At 34.0% G+C, this 20952-nt stretch overlaps 1 protein-coding gene across 2 annotated transcripts; it reads left to right on the plus strand.

Annotated features, from left to right (window-relative positions):
* Positions 1 to 4291: 4291 nt before the first annotated feature.
* LOC128554286 (uncharacterized) lies at positions 4292 to 19811 on the plus strand. 2 transcript variants are annotated; one of them, XM_053535543.1, is made up of 3 exons: positions 4292 to 4712; positions 15439 to 15585; positions 17472 to 19811. In XM_053535543.1, the coding sequence occupies exons 1-3, from the start codon at positions 4493 to 4495 to the stop codon at positions 17630 to 17632; spliced, it is 528 nt and encodes a 175-aa protein (XP_053391518.1). In that variant the 5' UTR covers positions 4292 to 4492; the 3' UTR covers positions 17633 to 19811. The 2 variants fall into 2 exon arrangements, with proteins under 2 accessions (XP_053391518.1, XP_053391519.1); XM_053535544.1 differs by lacking the exon at positions 4292 to 4712 and adding an exon at positions 13091 to 14805.
* The last annotated feature ends 1141 nt before the right edge of the window (positions 19812 to 20952 follow it).

The following is a 20952-nucleotide window of genomic DNA, read 5'->3' on the forward strand; positions in this document are numbered from 1 at the left end:
TCACCGTTATTTATTTCCTCTCACTGTTATGCGTTTTGAAAAAGTAGCTAAAAATCCTATATGACAATGGGAAAATCGGAGTCTTCTATGACAAAGAGTTATCACTTGCAAAGGCCGTGCAGTCTGTAGTTCAAAGCTCAAATTATGATGTCAAAGAAGTAATCTTGAAACGTTATGAGCGTGTTCCTGAGGCAAATAGTACCAAATGACCCATGCTGAATTTTCCCGAGTTAAACAGGACTTATTTGATAGTTTGAATACCTTAAAGAGGAGTGTTTAATTTATTATCTGCTGAGACAGCTAATGTTAACTTAAGAATTTAAAAGGCATATTGGCACCGAGGCTTCATCCTTTTTACAGGAGGTGCAAAATTGTTGCACAAATTCTTGCACTAAAAGGTCCACGCATACAAATATACATGCACGCACGCACACGCAAAGCAAAGCAAGACGGTGCCTAACTAGTTTGTTCTTTGTGCCCACTTGTTTTATTTTTTGTTTACCGCTTTGTTTATGTGTTTCTTGATTTTTAGATCCTAAAGTTCTGACCATTTCTAAACAATGTTTCCATTTTCAGCGTGCCTTTTGTCCGTAGAGGTTTATATGTTATGTATATGTATATTATATTGTGGTGTGCACTGGTATACCGACTCCGTTTAGATACTGAATTAATTTTAGATATTGTTAAACATTTTAATTTGAACATTTGGTAAATTTCGTTTATTTCGGGACCAAAGGAGTAACAACGACTAAGCCGTTTTAATTGCCACGTTTTCACCAACAGGCGAAAGACGAATCCAAAGCTAGGCGTAAACAGACGTAACCTGGTTATAACAATGAGTACAAGTTGTCAAACAATACAAATTTCTAAAGTAGAAATCAATATATTTTGCTAGAATGTGTTTTGTATAATGATTTGTGTGAAAAATCTTAAGCCGTATTTTTATAAAAAAAAAAAAAGACCGAACTGAATTGAAAAAATTTGAAAACGTAACTTAGGTCATTAGAAATATATAGCGACGTTGAAAACAAAAGGTCTTATGTTTTATTGTTTAACCCACGATGAGTAGTCTCAATTCAAATTTCACATTTTTCTTTGTAATTGCACTTCTAACGTACTAGAACTAAAATACATAGTCTCCTGTCACAACTTTGCATTTGTTAGGAAAACTTTTGTGAGACTAAATACTAAAACAGCGAAACTATTTGACACATGACACAGCGAGGTTTATTTCTCATGAATGTACCCTTTTGGCGTATATCCGCCATCGACAATCATATATTATGTAACGGGTATAATTATGACTGAATATTGAATAAATTTCTGTCTGCCCATATTACATTTCAGCACGTATAAGTAAACAAATTGCACGGACGGTTGTTTTAATTGTTGAAATGTTCGTTTTACCCATTAAAATCACAGCATCCGGGATCATTAACTCTTTTTGTTCACTTCATTGAAAACAGAATCCGGGATCATTAACTCTTTTTGTTCACTTCATTGAAAACAGAAACTTTTGTAAACGCATCTACCCACTCGGTTGCAAACGACCTTTAGAACATATTTTATTTTGTTTTCCCATGCAAATCACAATATTTTACTGACGTATGTAATTTAGAAATATTATATATTTACGGATATACGCTGAATAGAATCTCTAGTTTGCAAATGCGTCTACCCGGATGAAATTTTATTGATTTTAATTCATATTTACCGGTTTCTATAGCTTAAGTGTCATGCAAACTATGCAAAGCCTGCAATAGCTGTATCATGTAATGGATCTTGAGTATACATGCAATGAGATGTTGATATTAATTAAAACAAATATAGGCTGTAATCCCGGTTGAATGAAATATTTTAGAAGAACCTTTGCAAGCAAAGAAATAATACCAGACTCGATTTAATTAAGTCTAATAATGGGAGGTAATGAAATATATAACACCCCTCATGCCCCCTCATACTGGCTTAATCGGAGTTTACATTGAATGGAATCCGCAACACTGAAAGTACGCCCGCCTTGCGCAACAAAACAGACATAAAACATACTTGGTTTGATAAATTCTGACCATGAAGTAATGAAATGTTGTGCACAACCCTCATGCACATGAGTAGTGAATAGTTTCTTTGTAATAGGGTCTAATATATTGTTCCCAAGTTTTGCAATAATTATCTTCCTTGAAACAAACTGGCAGACATTTTGTGTGTCGTGTCGAGTTTCTAAATATATTATAGGGATAGTTTACAAAATTAGCCAATAACAAAACAGTAAAGATATAAAGACAGTAAGTCTTGGTATGATTCTTTAAACATTTAAAGATTACATAGTTACATTATGTAGCAACAATAAAAGAAACTTATTTATCAATAAATAAAATTTCATGGCACTGTGAGGAATTCTTCCCTAATCTGTAGTAAGTTTAAGGTTAGGAATGACCCTCAAAATTATGGAAACTTGGAGAGATAATGTGTGCAGTGTAAGAAGCATCTATGCAATAAATATTCCAGATATGTATTTGTCTGTCAAGCAACAACTTAAAATAAAAGGTGTTTCTTAACATAACTGGTTATTTAACTGAAATGTTTAAATTCTTTATTAACCCGAACAAAATACTCTAATGTAAAGGATATGAGTCTGCCCTGACCTAGCTGCACGTTTTTTTTATCATAAATTGTTACTTGAAACCTTGAAAACATAATATAAAGATGGTAAAGGGACAAAGGGTCGCCTTTATATACGTTAGACCAATCTGAGATGTCACCATTAAATGTAACATAGGATCCAAGGTCTTTATCTCACTTGATCCATTTAAGCTTTGTTGAACCGTAATTTTCACACAAACGAATTCGTCACACGTGTGGAAATTTCGTACGAATTCCTCACACACTGCGTGACAAATACGTACGAATATGTCACAAGTAGGTATTGTGAAATTTTCGAGCCCCATTTTTAACCACCTCTTAGTACCAACGAAATTTTCACAAATACGTCACACATGTGTGAGGAATTCGTACGACTTTTTCACACATGTGACGAATTTATGTTTGAAAATTACGGTTCAACAGAGGGTCAGAATAGCAGAATAGCAGAACAACTCCAGCAGAATAGCAGAATAACTCCAGCAGAATAGCAGAACGACAAATTTCAAGGGCATATTTGAGGTGGGGGGGGGGAGAGGGGTCAAGGTCAAATTTATTTGTTTATTTATTTAATAGCAACATACTTGGTTGCAAAGAATTGCAACAAGCTTTATATATATTCTGATATATATATATATATATATATATATATATATATATATATATATATATATATATATATATATATATATATATATATTTCAGAAAGTCGCATATTTGGCATTAGAATTAAGCACACATCTAAAATTGGAAAAAGTCCCATTTTTTTAATCTGGACATTTTTCCAATTTTTAAAGTTGGAAAAAAATCCAGCATTTAAAATAAAATAGGAAAAAAGTCCAATTGGATTTTAGATTTTTTAAAAACAGTTTTTTTCTGCCCACAGAGTATTATAATTAACGTTTTATGTATAAGAGTATTTATTTTATCATATTAATTACCGCCAACAATAAATCTGATTTTTTTCCCTGAAAATGTTCAATCGGATTTTTTTCCAGCTTTTAAAATGAGATTTTTTTATTTATCGCTGAATTCGTCTCAAACCCAGACAAAATTACTGTACAACACAAAACTTAGTTGAATATACCATTTATTTCTTTGATAAAAATTCGGGAAAAAAAATCCAGCACGCCGAAATATGGGAAAAATGTCCGACTGGATTTTCAAAAACTCCGATTGGACACCATATATCCAATCGGATTTTTCGATCGGACAAATTTTTTTAATTGATTTTTTTTTTGTACATAAATAATTTTGAAATATTACAAAACTCATTCATTTATCGCTCAATGGTCCCTAAACTACCCTAAACTACCATCCAAACCAAAATAGAAGTTTCTAAGCCACTTAGAAATGGTAGTGAAGTTTGCCAAAATCCTGGTTTTGCAAATATATCCTGGTGGCTGTTAATAACTGAATGTGGCGCCAACTGCTTTTCGGCGCCATAAAAATGTAAAAGGCATTCTGATTGGCTGCTCGTAAAATTGGTAACATCACCGAAAATGGAAGATAAAAAAACCCGCATGATGCGGTTTATAAAAAGAACGTACATACTGGTTTAAATGTATAAAAAGCGCATCTTGCGGTTTAAAAGCGCATCTTGCAGTTTTAAAACCGCAAGATGCGGTTTTTGAGAATTTTGAACCAGTTCGTACACCATAGAATGTAGGAGTTTCGTCATGTCATACAAAGGCTATAAAAGCGCTAACGCGCGGCCATTTCAGTACATATAGCAACAACGTCCAGGACAATTCTTGTTTGTGTTTATTTATTTTTTTAAATCTTGATAACTGTGAACTGTGAAATATACAGACGTTGAAATACGTCTAAAGGATATTATTATTTATACGCAAATATGCTGCCTTTAATTGGGTTAGGATTAGCCGCCGCTTCTCTTCTAATAAATATCATAGGGCTGGCCATACCGTATTGGCTTTATAACAGCGGCACTAGTAAGATCTTTGGGCGCAAAGTTACGGCGAAAGCGTACCAAGGATTATGGAGCAGGTGTGTTTCAGTTTCTGGAGGCGGACAAAGTTCGAGCTCATGTACAAGCTTATCTAACGAATATCTCGGTAATAAACGTTTTTTCTTTAACCTTTAAAACTTGTTTTTATATTTGAATTGAAGAAAGGGGAATTCTCTGCTGCTCTTCTGCATCGTAAATGTCAGATTTTCATTGAGATTGTTTAACAATTTTCTTCCAGAAGTTCTAGGTCTCCAGAAGAATGTATGTCTATAAAATAAACGTATCATCTGAAAATTGTTTTTCATTATCCTTTGAAATATATTTTTAATTCTTCACTTACTCTAGATTCGGAAGAAATGTCATTGTACAACTTATTTTCAAAATAGTCAATAAATATTGTAGCATATTTCGTCTCAATCACCGTACTTTTTATTTGCCTGTGGTAATACTCATAGGACATTAGTTGTACCGCTTCCGGGATGAATTCTATGTTTAAACGCTGATTTTACCAGCCTAATTCATGTTGTATATTAGCCTGGTTGTATATTAGAATGCATAGATCCAACATCAAGTAACATGAGCACTGTTCCAGCTGTAACTCTAACTCTTTATGGAAGTGAGTTCAGAAAGTTTGATCTATGCTATCAAGTAAATAGGAATAGGAATATTTTAATTGTTTTTTTTTTTTTTTAAATGCAACATTACTGATTCTCTGTGTTTTGCACATTGGGCAAGCAACAGTCGGACTCATAGTTATTTCATTTTCTTTGCCTTTGAGATCATGGAGTCCATTCAACTAGCCGGTGCTAAGGGACTTTGGAGGTGTCGCACATTTCATTACCTCTCATGAACAGATTCAGTCAAACTGAGTCTGCTATTATTTTGTTTTGTTTCCTTCAATACTTCCGAAGAATCTTCTTGTAGATTTTAGTAATTTCAAATCTGTAATATTTATGATTTCAAAATCCACTGTTGTAGCTTTTTGTACAATTCACTGACTTTCTTATCTTTATGAACCTCTGGTAAACCGAAAAATACATGAAAACACCTCAAACAGGGGAGACGTCATGACGTTTCAAATACAAATAACAATTGCGGATTTGTTTTATCAGTTGCAGCTTAACGTTATGATTTTTTGTCGTAAAATAACGTTTTTTGAATCAAGAAATACACTATCAGGAGCAAAGTGGAACTGTCAAGGTATCGGATTTTTATTCCGGTTTTATTTTTTTTTTTTTAAATAAAATATAAATTACTACATAAATCTTCTACATATAAGTAATTCGTAATACGTCATTTACAGCAAGAGATGGATTTTCCCAGCACCGGTAAAAACACCGGAAATCCCCGTCTGCTATGCAATAATGTATTAAATTCTCAACAGCTTTTCTCTCCAGTTTTGAAATATAAGATTTTTGCATTCTGTTGATTACCGTACATCGGAAGTTTATCAATACTTTATGAATTGATCTGGAGATAAAGTTCTCCATTTTGTGGAAATAAATTCATTTCTGCGATTGTCAGTTGCTTGATCGTCATCGTCGTCATCATCAACAACAACAAATCAGTTTAACGTAGTTTTCTTTTTTGTTTGTTTCTGTTTCTCTCATGTGGCGTGGCGGGTGATTTAAAAACCTTTCTTTATAAGTTCACATAGAGTCATTGAATTTTCTTGACGGCATGATATTCACCTTAATATACACGAATTTTGAGTGACTGTACTCTGTCCCATGTGTGTTTCTTCTCAAGGATTAAAACGACTTTTAAACTTTGATGAATTTATTGTGTAGCAACAATTACTCTGTGTATTCCGATTGTAACTAACCACTAAAAGCACTATATGGATTATTCCAGTTATTTTTAGAACTGATCATTGGTTTTTATTGATTGCAATTATTGAATTTAAGCATTGTTAAATTTTGCCAAAACTGGCGACCAGTGCATGCTGTGTTTGTAATGGAGGACCGATGTAGTACCTGAGTTGGTGGGTTACTGATAGCAGTTGCATATCGTCATGTCAGCGCAATAACTCAATAAGTGCTTATATAATATATATGCACTTATTAATTTATTGCACTGACATGACGATATGTTGGTCTGGAGCTAAATCGGTTTGCGAGGTGCTCTTTCTTTAGTCCTTGTATATGTTTTGCCTGTTTGGTTTCAAGAAGCTAGCCCGACAGTTTTAATAAATGAAGTTTTACGCTCATTAGTCTTAAATGACGCTCATTAGTCTTAAATGATTTTTATACGTTTACGCCAAGTTTTATTACTGTGCTGTTATTTTTTAAAAGATATTTCTTCTCGGAGACTGAATTATTCATTCCAAAGTTGTTTTGTAAAGACAATTTGCTGCTTCCGTTTGTCTTCAGCTGAGCAAAAAGCTGTCAAAAAAAATTGCAGCTAAATTAATCAAATATTGTATGTATCATGGCCTTGTAGAACATTTTAATATATCTTGATTTGTGAGACAGTGTTGAATGCATTTTTATGCTATACTAGTATAATATTGTCCAATGCCATTTGCAACAGGTTTTAAGTGTAATTATTGAAATTCCTTTTAGTCAATAATAATTCAAACCGTCTCGGTAGCCTAGTGGTAGAGGGTCCAATTCGAGTGCGGGAGGTCGTGGGTTCGATCCCCGGCCGCGTCATACCAAAGACGCAAAAAATGGTACTAGCAGCTTCCTCGCTTGGCGCTCAGCATTAAGGGGATAGTGCTAGGACTGGTCAGCCCGGTGTCAGTATAATGTGACTGGGTGGGGTATCATGCCACGTGTACATAATTAAGTGTTTAAGATGAAATCCATTGAATGAGTCAATAGGTGATTTTCAGAATTACGGAATTTATCCTAGTTGCCAACTATCGTCTAATGTGGTTTCTTGTACTGTTATTTTCGAAATTCGTAGGGGACCAGCCTAACTATCGTCTTCGCGAGATAAGATTTACAGCTAGGTGTGGTTTGCTGTTTGTCTTAATTTTATAAGGTTGGACAATAAATATCAAACTGAATGTCAAACTGACTGATTGGTAGAAAATTACTACAACTTTTGTCCATGAGTTTGAAAGGAAATAATTCTTTGACATTTTCCGTTGTATAAAAATATGAGGAAGCCAATATTTGCCTTTTCCCATTGGTGGTAAATATAAAAGCCTTTATAAAATCAATAATTGATATGATAAATTCACAGAAATTAACAAATTTTCCACGAAATCGAACGACCGAGCCTTTTTATATGAACGTCGTAACTGTAATTTCAATTTTTCTCTTCCGGGATAAGAAATTTGCAACTTCTTCACGTACATTCGAGATGTAACAGTGACAACCTTCTGATTGCAAGTTTTGTAATCTTACCTAGGGCACGCAATTTACTTTATGCTGAGTTAGTAGGTCTATCATACAGCACGTGATCGGGCAAATCAATATCAAAACAAACACAAAACTATGTGCTACGATAATAAATTCATTACTTCAAAAATGGAACTGATCTTAGAACGCGAGTTTTTTTTCATGATTATGTTGTACACTTTTACAGTACTGAAACTTGTTACATGATTTAACTAATGTCTTAAGGTGTGGTATGAGACAACCTTATGATACAATATGTGATACAGATCAAAGCGTAAAAGTAGACGACGCTCAACTGAATAAACCTAACTCGGCCTTAAGATGAGTATTCAATTTGATAAATAAGCTCAACATATTAAACGGCATTGCATCAATTCCGATCCTACAAAATGTTCTGTCTAAGCTTGTTGTAAACATGTTTTTGTACTTTTTCCAAATAAGGAATGTTTAAGTTGAAAGATAACGATGTCCTTCCATGAATTGCAATTAAAGGAGATATAAAGAAAAGAACACTCGACGCTGCTGTTTTTCGAAAATGTATCAATTAAAAATACATTATAAGGCGTAAAAATGTTTGTTTCCGGTATCCCGACCTACCCTAAATTTTTGGCTCGACGCTAAATGTTTTTATGGCCTTGGAGAACTTTTTTTGTCCTTTTAACAAAAAGTTGCAAATGTACTTTTTATGCTTTAAACATTGTCAGTGATGTTCGAAATCAACTTACTGATGCTCTAAAGGCATAAACCCCTTACCCCCTTATTTGTATTGATTTTTGACACAAAAATAATTTCTGTAAGTCTCACTTAATAAAAAAATCCCCCAAAGAATTTCCGACCTACCTACCCTAATGTTTTAGCATGTTACCGGAAACAAAGAATTTTTAGGCCTTAGCGTTATGTCAATTTTGTCGATACTATCTCAACGACTTCCTGGTAAAAATTTAAAAAAATTAAAATTCACCACAATTTTTTGACAGATGATCGGCCATGAGATCGACAACACCTCATCGGCATTATACACAGACACTTATCACATATTATAGCAACACTGTCTAATATGACTGCCCAAGTTATAGAAATATAACAACACTGAGCCCAATGTAACTGCCCAAGATATAGCACTATGATTTGCAATTATGTGTAATGTGTTAAAAACTAAATTGAATGACTAGTGTATGAAACCACACTATAGCTATATTCTTGTTAATAAAAATGTTGATGAACATTGAGATTGGCAGAGCTAAACATCGTGTTATATTTGGTAATTTAGGAGACATATAAGTGCCTGTTTTATATTCAGGTTGTTACACATTGAGATTGGCAGAGAAATACTTCACTTTTAATTGTTAATTCCCATAGCTACGCATAACCGGCGCAGTCGCTTTTTTTATCTGTCATGATTTGAATTCGACCATTAATGTTCGCGAAAATATGCAAACAAGTGCAGCAACACGTCTTGGTGATATGCATCGAAAGTTTGGCGTCATTCGGACGTGGGAGACGGAAGTAAACAACGTTCAAACTAACTGAGTATTGCTGTTTATAACGCATGTAATGTCGTCATCGACTCACACAGATAATCAAACTATAGTTAAGTTATGTAGAGATGATGGCAAACACTAGCTGAAAATTATAAACGAATGAAAGAGACGCCCCAACAACGTTCGGTCGTATGTGTCACAAGTTCAAGTGGTATAAGCGTTTCACAAATGGTCCAGAATTGCTAAAAGAAAGCAAAGATCGAGAGAGTAAAAACAAAATATCCGTGATTCGACGCTAACGTCAATCTATGACGCCTTTGATAAAGACCAACTACTCACGTGCGCGCCCTGTCCGAGATGTTTAGCGTAACTGTTCATACCGTTTAAACAACTTATTATGACTGAGATATTGTTCACAAGATTTAATAAAAGAATTTTAAAAAACATAAATTAATGTAAACTTTATGAAAACATCGAAAGCATCTCGAAAAAGTTACGACGTAGTTAACGTCGTTGAAATAGGATTACCGTGTGCCGAGTTTCGCATCATTCTTTCAATTCTTTCACAATTTGAAAAATAGTTCAGTTTTATATGTTAGTGCAACATGCGAGAACATTTCTTGGCAATATTTTAATAATCAAGACTTTATTCTGTGATATATTTGTACTCGAACCCAGCGTTAATTTATGTTGATACTCATGCGGACAATACGGAATATAGTGTATCCAGTATGGAAATATATTGGATGGTCACGTGGTGCAAATGCGAATCGCTGAATAGAAGAAAATGATAGAGCTATAGAATGAATTATACAAATATTTTTGTTACATAATCATAATTCAATATAACTGTCTTTTACACGAAATTTTTTATCATGTAGAAGACATTTATAATGTTGAATTATGATTATTTTATAACGTCTTTAATTTGAAAAAAATGGCCCTTTTACTTGTACCCATCATATTAAACTGAAAAAGCCATGAGACTGTTCAACGTTCAAGGACCATTCAAAACATTGTGACAATGTGGATGTGATACTTTATGAGAAGTCATATTGTGATTGTTTTTATTACTAATATTTGACAAGTTTACATGTAACAGTTGATATTCACTACATTATTACACCATTTTCTGCCTTAATGCCTCATGAGAACCTAGACATATATTTTCATGTAGTTACCATAGGGACAAATGTTCCTGAACCAATACAATTTTATATAGAATTTCTTACTTTTTCCACAAATAATGCGCCAATCTCTTATATACGTCAAAAACGAAGAATGATATTATATTTAGCAGATACCAAGACCATAATGGTTTATACGCTATAAACTGATTCAGTGACAGTTAGACAGTGTTTTTTTTTCAGGAAATATCGTAATCTATCGTTATATCAACGATTATTGAAACATTTCACTATGATTATAGCAACCACTATTTTTGAGCAGCATTACCTTGATATAATAGGATCTACAAAAAGAAAGGTACATCTCCATTTCTCATATTGTGTTAGATAAATTGCACCATAAATGACGCGAAATGACATGCGCCACACCTTTCTTATAATCCAGCGTGCATGATTCATATTAATGCAAACACTAAAGTACTTAAACGACTGTAATGCGACTGAAAAACTAAATAACATTTTGTATATCGAAAAGAAAATCTTACAGAAACAGACGTATTCTATTGAGTCGTATATAAACATTAATATGCTATAAATCGTGTAATTTGAAATGTACTATTATCTAAAAGGGACTTGCCTCCACGTTTTTGTCAAGTGTTACGGAAGTTTGAAAACACTGTCATAAAAACAAGGTATTTAAGTGAGTTTTAAGCAATATTCACTTTTATAATCAGACTAGTGTAGTCTTTGATATTTGAAATATATTGTTTTTTTTATTGTTTTTTTTTTTTGGTTTTTTTATGCCTTTCCAGCCTACCTTTACCAATTATAGCCAATAGCAATATCGAAGGAAGCATAACGGAACAGTTTTCTGATATAGAATTGCTTCCTCATAAGCTTACTTTTTATGCCCCCGAAGGGAGGCATATTAGTTTTCAACTGTCCGTCCATTAGTTCGTTAGTTCGTTCGTTCGTTCGTCACAACGTTAACTTTTTGCATGAAGGCACTTTACTCGTGAACCACTGCACCCAGGACCTTCAATCTTCACCTGCTGATAGTATTTATTGAGTACACCACTCCTACTGACTTTGGGGTCACCAGGTCAAAGGTCAATGTCATAGGAGCCAACGTTAACTTTTTACATGAAGGCACTTTACTCGAGAACCACTTCACCCAGGACCTTCAAACTTTACATGCTGATAGTACTTTATGAGTAAACCAAACCTATTGACCTTGGGGTCACCAGGTTAAAGGGCCAGGTCACAGGGGACCAACGATAACTTTTTGCATGAAGGGGCATTTTACTCGCAAACCACTGCACCCAGGACCTTCAACCTTCACATGCTGATAATACTTATTGAGTACACCACCCCTACTGACCTTGGGATCACCAGGTCAAAGGTCAAGATGACAGGGGCCAACGTTAACTTTTTGCATGAAGGCACTTTACTCGTGAACCACTGCACCCAGGACCTTCAATCTTCACATGCTGACAGTACTTATTGAGTACACCACTCCTACTGTCTTTGGGGTCACCAGGTCAAAGGCCAAGGTCACAGGGGTCAACGTTAACTTTTTGCATGAAGGCACTTTACTCGCGAACCACTTCACCCAGGGCCTTCAATCTTCATATGCTGATAGTACTTATTGAATACACCACTCCTGTTGTCTTTGGGGTCACCAGGTCAAAGGTCAAGGTCACAGGGGCCAACGTTATCTTTTTGCATGAAGGCACTTTACTCGCGAACCACTTCACCCAAGACCTTCAAACTTTACACGCTGATAGTACTTTATGAGTACACCAACCCTACTGACTTGGGGTCACCAGGTCAAAGGTCAAGATCACAAGGGTCAATGTTAACTTTTTGCATGAAGGCACTTTACTCGCGAACCACTTCACCCAGGACCTTCAAACATCACATGCTGATATAACTTATTGAGTACACCACCCCTACTGACTTTGGGGTCACCAGGTCAAAGGTCAAGGTCACCAGGTCAAAGGTCAAGGTGCTGCGGGGGCATTTGTCACCATTATTGACAGCTCTTGTTACATTTATATTTTCAGCGCTTTTTATTTAAAATAGGTTACAAGATATGAATGATACGTATTTGTAAGCTGACCTTATAAAAAGAATTGAAATTTTCTGAAAATGATCATGAAGCCAGAGGCAACAGCAAACTGTTTATACAGACGACAGATAAGCTATCATTCTTCTCTAATTTCCGAAAATAGTAAACAGAAATTTAGATAGTTTGTGCTCATAACAAAATCAGTCCAAATTTCATGAAAAAAAATCAGCAGCTTTTGAAGAAATACGTAAAAGAATTTGTTTAATTAACTTTTACTTCTGACCAAAAAAAAAATAGGCAAATATTAGAATAGCATGTTTTATCACTACATTAAAGTAAGTTTTGCCAATTTTTGTTATGAGTAATTTAAGAGAATTGATGTGAATAGCTTTTTCTTCTCTGTAAGTTTTTATATCCGCTTTTTAATCTCAGATTTGAATGAAGAGATGGTAGGATTGGCTGTTTTCAAAGCTGGTGTGCCTTCATAAAGAAGAAATATTCAACTTTGTTTACACACACTTTGTTAACATTAAGTTGTGAAAGAATTTGATCCCCAGCATTATAAAAATGTACCGGTGATGATTTAGGCACTTGCATTTGTTTGACAAAAATTATAGCATGGATAATCTCAGGCAGTAGCATTCGAGTAGTAGCTATAAATTCAGTTTTCCTCTTAAATTTTGACTTAGAGAGCTTTTGAACATTGTCTTGCCATGAAAAATAAGAAGATTTTGCCATTTTTAATTTCATTGATGGTATCTTCAGAATATCGCGTAATTTTCTGTTTTAGTTAACATGAAAACCTGAAATGTCACCGGTTCATTGATCTAGATATGTTATGTGGCGGCGGGATATGGTATCTTTAAAGTTTGGTGTACATGGAAAATTCTGAGTTTATACAGATTGAAATACGAGTGCATGTACTTCTGTCCTTCCGTTTTGCTGCTCATATACCGTAGGCAAGTGTTGGTAAATTCAATAAGATGTTTACTGTTAAAGCTGGCGGAGAAGCTTAGTTTTACAATAGTTGACCCAAACATCTGTTTCCCCTTTTAATTATTGAAAAGGAAGGAGGTAGAACATTGGCTGTGTAGGTATTTGACATTGTTGCTCTTGCTTCTGTGAATAAAACTGCGCATTCTTAGATAAAGTTGAAACTTGAGTTTTGTTCACATGTTAATTGTTTCTTTTTCTCCAACAGATCACTGTAAAGTCAGAAATTTTCGCAAAGTTTATAGTACGCCATTTTCATAGTAAAAATTTGACTACGAATTAGAACATTCGCAACACAAACGTAAAGAGCTTTTAATAAAATCTATGTATTCACTTTAATAAACATTAAACATTGCACTGTCGCAAGTACTTATCTTCCGTTTTACAGTCAGTTAACGAATAAAGTGAAAATTAATCACTGGCGACAAATTCTGATATTTACAGTATTTAACGAACCTTTTAAACAACACTAAACCCATTCGATATGTTTTGACTTAAATGCCGGTACCACAACCCTGTTGTAAAATATTCCAATATATTATTCTGTATTGATCCAAACCCATGTAAAATATGCAGTTTTAATATACATATGTCTTTTTAAAATACTAGGTAGTTTTCATGTAGAATTATTTTGCACGAACTAGACTTATTCACTTATTCCTGAATTTTGTTGAGTAACGCTAGTCATACCGTGATTGACAGTCACGGGTAAACATCAGTTCAATATTGCAAATTCGTAAAATTTTGAACCCGCTTATCTCAAGAAATAGTTACGGAAAAACACTTGTTGCCAAGCTCATCGTACGTTCACGTTAGCTGCAAACAAGACACATGCCGCTCTTTTTGCACGTCCAAACACAGCCATATAGGAGGCTTTATAAGCGCCGCCCGCAAGAATTTGTTCGCATTTTGTAAATTTGCAATAGCAAGTATAGGACAAAGTGTAAATATTTTACCTAGTGACTTTAAAAACATTTTTGAATCACAGCGAAAATGCTGGCTTTTGTAGGAATAGGTTTATGCGCGGCATCACTACTGTTAAACGTAGTAGGCTTAGCAATACCGTACTGGGTATATTCAAGTGCTGGAGAAATAAAAAGTTATTCTGGACTATGGTCACTGTGTGTATCCGCATTAGGACAAACGGAATGTGCAAAAATACCAGATATAGCTCTAAGTATGTTACTGAATTAATTCTAAGTAATATGAAATAAACAGAGAAATTGTAATCGTCACATTCAGCAGATCTAAACATTATACACAAACACTTGACTTCTGTAAAACAGACTTTCTAAATATTACCGCAATGTGTTCCTCCGTTCATTTTCCCATAATTATTGATAATGTGTGTTTCCAAATTCGTACCGATTTACTATAAAATGTAAATGAGCCGCACCATGAGAAAACCAACATAGTGCGTTTGCGACAAGCATGGTTTCAGACCAGCCTGCGCATCCGTGCAGTCTGGTCAGGATCCATACTGTTCGCTTTCAAAGCCTATTGCAATTAAAGAAACCGTTAGCGAACAGCTTGGATCCTGACCAGACTGCGCGGATGCGCAGGCTGGTCTGGATCCATGCTGGTCGCAATCGCACTATGTTAGTTTTCTCATGACGCGGCTCAAATATTTTTTTTTTGTAAAACCAAAAACAATCAGAATTAATCAGCTCTTACGCCCAACAAACATGTTTGGTATTAAACTTTATTGAGACGAACAATTCAATACGGGTCTTAAATTGTAGTAACAATTGTAATAAGGAACGCGACATTATTTCAACTCTTAATAGCGATGCTTATTTTTGCCATACAGATGATGCCTACAAAGCGACGAGAGCGATGGAGATCCTCGGCATGCTGCTCATCCTTGTGGCACTAGTGGTTGTCTTGCTTAAACAGTTTGTCATGAAGGACAAAGCATTTCTGCCAAAAATAGGCGCTGGGTGCGCAATATTTGCTGGTAGGTACTATTTTTTTAAGATATCGATGGTCAATTGATAGTCTTGCTTTCAATAAAAATATTTTTGCACCAATGTTTTATGGAATGAAAGTGTTCACTTTAATAAAGTCTGATTGATAGAAACAATATACAAGATAGTGATAGTAAGGAGTTAGATCTCTGTGCCTTAATATATTATTACATTATAGTACTAAAAGAAAAACTAAAGTACTGAAGTACTAAATGAGATATCCAAACTCCTCAAAATATCCCCTGAAACATAGGGTGGGTAAGCCTTGAACCAGTTTGTAAATATCTACGAACTATTAAAATGTTTAAAGGATTATATAATTAAATGCTCATCTTTCATCAAGATATTTTATATACAGATGTTTACTTTCAAAAAAAAAAAAAAAAAAAAAAAAAAAAAAAAGAATATCCTTATCAAATGTATTGAAGTTTACTGAATACATAAATTAATGGTGTTTGTAGAGCTAAATTGATAATTAAATATCAATTATTCATTTTCATTTGTTAAAAACTCTTCAGTTTTTTGTGGTAGTGCACACTTTTTTTCTAGCTATACATGTAGTAAGACGAGAATATCTGCAGGAAAATGGTTAAAACAATTATTAGGGTCATAAGAACTTTAAATGTATCTCATTTAGTAAGTAAATCCTATAGTCAGCATGACATTCAAAATGTATTATTTATCTATTTATTAGACTATCTTATACAACCAAAACTAAATTAGCATTGCAAAGAGTTCTTTTCATATGACATCTCTAAACTCCTACGTATTTTATAGAACACAAAAGCGCATAATTGTCCAGTGCATTTTAAAAACTGGTGATATATCGATAGTAGTACCACATCTACAATATTCTACGGCATTCAGCTATATTAAATATACCATTATTAGATATTTTTCAAAAGAACTTAAGGATGCTTATTACATGAATATCTATATCATTTATGCATCATACCTATCAAAACTGGTTTTCAAACATAGAATAAACTGTGTGGCTTAGGAAATACCCCCCTCCCCCCACCATCCCACTCATACCTCACAAATGATGTTGAAATTTCAAGTATAATTCTATGAAAAGTGCACCAATGTTTAATCAATTTTGTGAAGTTGTGTGATATCCTTAATTAGGTATTTCAGAAGGACATACCTGTTGTTCGATGAGCTTTGTGAAATTTTCAAGTTTTATCAACATTTGTTTTTCATAATTCATTACATAAATCATAACGCCGGTGTTCATGTGATTTATTGTGTTCTCGCGGAACAAGGTTAAAGTTGGTTTAAAGTGACTTTTTGAAAAAATGTAAATATACAACATCAATGGAAAGCACCTGTATTTACATAATTGCTTTTGATTTAGAATGTGTCACTAAATTCTATATTAGTAATGCCTCAAAGTGAACTGAAAGGGAAGTTTTGCGGATAAAATGAAAATCGATAAGAGTTATCAAGATAACAATGCTGTTGCAGTACATGGCACTGTGACAATGACCAAGATTTGAAACAAACCATCCTAGCTCTTCTTCATTTTCTGTGTATCGGTATTTCAATTACCCAAATAAGTATTTGTTTACAAAATTAACATTTTTAAATAAAAAGTCAGATTCTACACTGCAGGTTAAAAAGTCTGCATCATTTTGTAAGGAAAACAATTTCTTGTTTTTGAACACTTTTGCAACTTTAATATGCAGTTGTTTTCTATGTTGTACATCAGTTATTTTGGGATGTACAGCACATCTGTAGCTAATATCTAAAAATGGCGTTCGATATGCTCTCCATCTTTCAACAATGCGCTTCGAAATGACGGTAAATGCAAAACATAGCGTAGTATGATTGTATAATTCTTTAATTTAGCAGGGCTTTTTTACTGATTTTTCAGGCATTCTGATGATAATTGGCACCATCATCTTTGCAACTATGGACGGAATAGAGTCATCAAATTTACATGCCGGCTTTGCACTATGCATTATTGCTGGGGTTAAAGGAATAGCCGCAGGCGTTGTGATGTTCCTGGCTTCCGGGTCTTCCAACGATGGTTGATGCTTGCTACAGTACTGACACAAACAACTTTGTAGTTAAAAGTTCTTCATAATTTTACATTTTCATTATATATTTTGTTTAGAAAGAACGATAACGTTTATTTAACAACTGAGTGCTATTTTTGTGTGTTTATACGGGTATAGACCACTTTGGAACTTCGTGCTAGGGATTCTGTGATGATTTGTAAGAAGTCCCAATGTAGTTTACACCCGTTTAAACGCACCAAAAATATAATTCAATTCTTATGTTTACTTTTGTCAATAGCTTGCTAGTGGTTTGCTTTCCAAGAGCATCAGAAAATCATAATAACTCAGGATACCGATCTTTTCACTCCAACCATGTTCAGTAGTAGTTCGCCTTCCAATTAAGTTTTTTCTTCAAGTATCTTTAACTCCAGCGAAGTCTATTCATTTTAATCTTTGCCGTCAAAAAAATAGTTTAACGTATGATTTAATGTACTTTTTTAAATTTTGTGAACGACTTCAAATTGCGCGTGCAATTTCGCGGAAAGGGCCGTTCTTGATATCATAACACCGCAAACAAACGTTTTTTCTTTCGATACAAAATGTGTAGTGTAGTAACATATTTTCATATAAACAACATTGGTCAATAATATCGCGATCCGACGTCGTTCGCAATAAAAATGAACAAAATGGGGTCGTTAAAAATCCGTTTTCCAAGCATGACTGAAGGTTAAAAACCCGGTATCAGTTGTTTGTATATTTAAATGTATTCCATGCATGTGTACACAGATTTGAAAAGGCCGACAAAAGCATAATTGGTTTAATTGGAGAAAGAATAAAACATTATTATTATTATTTTATGGATTTTAATTCCATTGCTGTAGTTAAATGTCTCATTTTTCAACGAAACATATTAACTTTGAACAGTGCCATGGAAGTACGAAATACCCGCTATCACTACCATTATTACTGTTTATTACCCCTTAGTATGGAATTTAGATTGTTTGCTATGAAAGGTGATAAAATTAACAAGCAAATAAATACTAAAATAAATAGCAGGACATATGCGAAAATTGTCTGTGATTTATTATACTTATTTTAAATATATAGATACTTCGGCGTGATAATAAATTTAAAACAAAACAAGTTACTACTTTTGAAAAGTGCATGCCCCCATACTGCTTCGTTTTAATCGAAGTGGTAACTGATAAGTTATATACTAGTATTGGTAAATGCTTGGTAAATGCTCGGTCAAACTTTTTATACCTTTAATGTTATGGCCCGGACAGAGAAATACCCTATTGACTTTTGACCTCCGAGTGTGACCTTGATATATGAGCTAGGCGTTGTGCAGGACAATTTGTCTCATTCTTGTAAACATTTGTACCAAAAAGCCCTTGACGGATGGTAGAGTTCTAAAACGCACAAGAAAAAAAACCTATTGAAGTTTGACCTCCAACTATGACCTTGACCTTTGAGTGAGGGATCTGAGTGTTGTACATGACACATCGTCTTTTTTTGGGGAACATTTACAAGTGTCAAGTAGTATATAAATTCATTCATGGATGACTGAGATATGGGTCGGAAGGAAATGATTATATAACAAATAAATTGGATTTGACCTAATATCAATTATTGGAAAAATTCAAAGTTAAAAATGAATGAAAATGGTTAATCAGATTTTCAAAAAGAACATTCTATGGTAGCTAAAACAGACTTTTTCTTAACTGAATCGGACCGTCTGAGCGCTTTTCCTTAAAAAAAAATAGATTATAAAGTCAGACGGAAGGTGAATTTCAGCTTAATGTAGACGAGTTTTTTGTCTGTTCTATGTATTTATTGTACAGCTTGATAGTCGCAGATTTACTATTTTGTTGTTTTAAAACCTCATATCATTTTTAGAAAGCTGCAAACTACAAAGTGTAAATATAAGAACTAAAGGTTATCCAAGAATTGCTAGCACAGTTAGTGGATTTTTTTTTCAATTCCAACGTGGTCTTTGGTTTATACCTATATAAATGCACAAAAACTAACATTCAGCCTTTAAGTAATACATGTTGAAATGCTTCGTTGCAGCTTAAATCTGTCCTTTCATGATATTTTTCATATTTTGTTTTAATCGGCATGTGGAATTTATGTAAAATAAGAAATTTGAAGTTGTTCTAATTAATTAATTATTTGTGCTGACATATATATCAATAAATTGTTAAATTGCAGTGTTTGGGCTTTTTGATTTTGTGTATGTGTTATACTTATATGTTTGTGACGCCCGTTTCCTTTTTATAGTCGGATTTACAACGCTGTTGGTTGCCCCGATGTTTTGCAGGATATTTTGATTCTAATGCGCATGCGCTTTTTACGTAGCGCAAAAAGACCGTTCAACAATAACAAGAATCATCATTATATTACGAATTGTTTTGCCACAAGAAAGAAGATTTTGATCACACAATAAATTGTACACGATGCCTTCATTAAAGATATATATATTATTTATCATATCTTACCTGAGAAGCCGGTTTTATTCTTATTTTCGTAAGAAAAGAACAAGCATTCCCAAGTCTAGATCCACTCACAAAACAAATATAAAACTTGTTCTTTTAGTTTATTTGCCAATAGAGTTTTCTTTTTTCTTTAAATAGCTGTTGTATATATTTTTCTCCGACTAAAATGACATCTACCATAAATTCTTAGGAAACGCGGCTCTTTGTCATTGAAGTTGCTGTATTAAGTAATAAACGGGATATTATTACGTAACTATTATGCATCTGACATGATAAAACGTAGGCATCCTTGGTGATAAAGACCATTTGTAATTTCAAGTGTCATCGGATCATAAAAGTCTCTGAAGCATATAAGATGTCTTTGATGTGACTTAATTAGTACGAACTCTGATCAAAATATCACGCGGCGGAGCTATTTTGTCAAATATAACACACGATATCTAAAATTTTATATAAAATCTATAAGAATATCCATTGGAACTTTGATGGGCAATTCATTTTAAAACGATGTTCATATAGATATTAAAATCTAAATTCGTAAGATCCGGATCAAATCAAGAACTTAAATGCCCTTGGACTCCTGTATCCTTAAACTAAATGTATCCGGTAATACCCCAGTCACATATACGGCGCGGATAGCTACGTCTAACCACGGATAGAAACGTAGTAATCCGTATCGATCCGTATCGGAGCCGTACGGATTGATACGGATTACTACTTTGAGTTACGGCTCATGAACGGATCGATACGGATTACTACGTTTCTATCCGTGGCTAGACGTAGCTATCCGCGCCGTATGTGTGACTGGGGTATAAATATCCACCCTTACGTTAAAGTATGATGGGGCCTATTAAAA

This window comes from Mercenaria mercenaria, unplaced genomic scaffold (genome assembly GCF_021730395.1).
Source record: "Mercenaria mercenaria strain notata unplaced genomic scaffold, MADL_Memer_1 contig_4905, whole genome shotgun sequence".
Lineage (NCBI taxonomy): Eukaryota > Metazoa > Mollusca > Bivalvia > Venerida > Veneridae > Mercenaria > Mercenaria mercenaria.

Excerpts from the sequence above, each read along its gene's own strand:
- LOC128554286 (XM_053535543.1), top strand. The coding sequence starts at position 4,493 with ATGCTGCCTTTAATTGGGTTAGGATTAGCCGCCGCTTCTCTTCTAATA. Across the intron at positions 4,713-15,438 it reads CTTATCTAACGAATATCTCG|ATGATGCCTACAAAGCGACG; the intron begins GTAATAAACGTT and ends TTTGCCATACAG. Across the intron at positions 15,586-17,471 it reads TGGGTGCGCAATATTTGCTG|GCATTCTGATGATAATTGGC; the intron begins GTAGGTACTATT and ends CTGATTTTTCAG.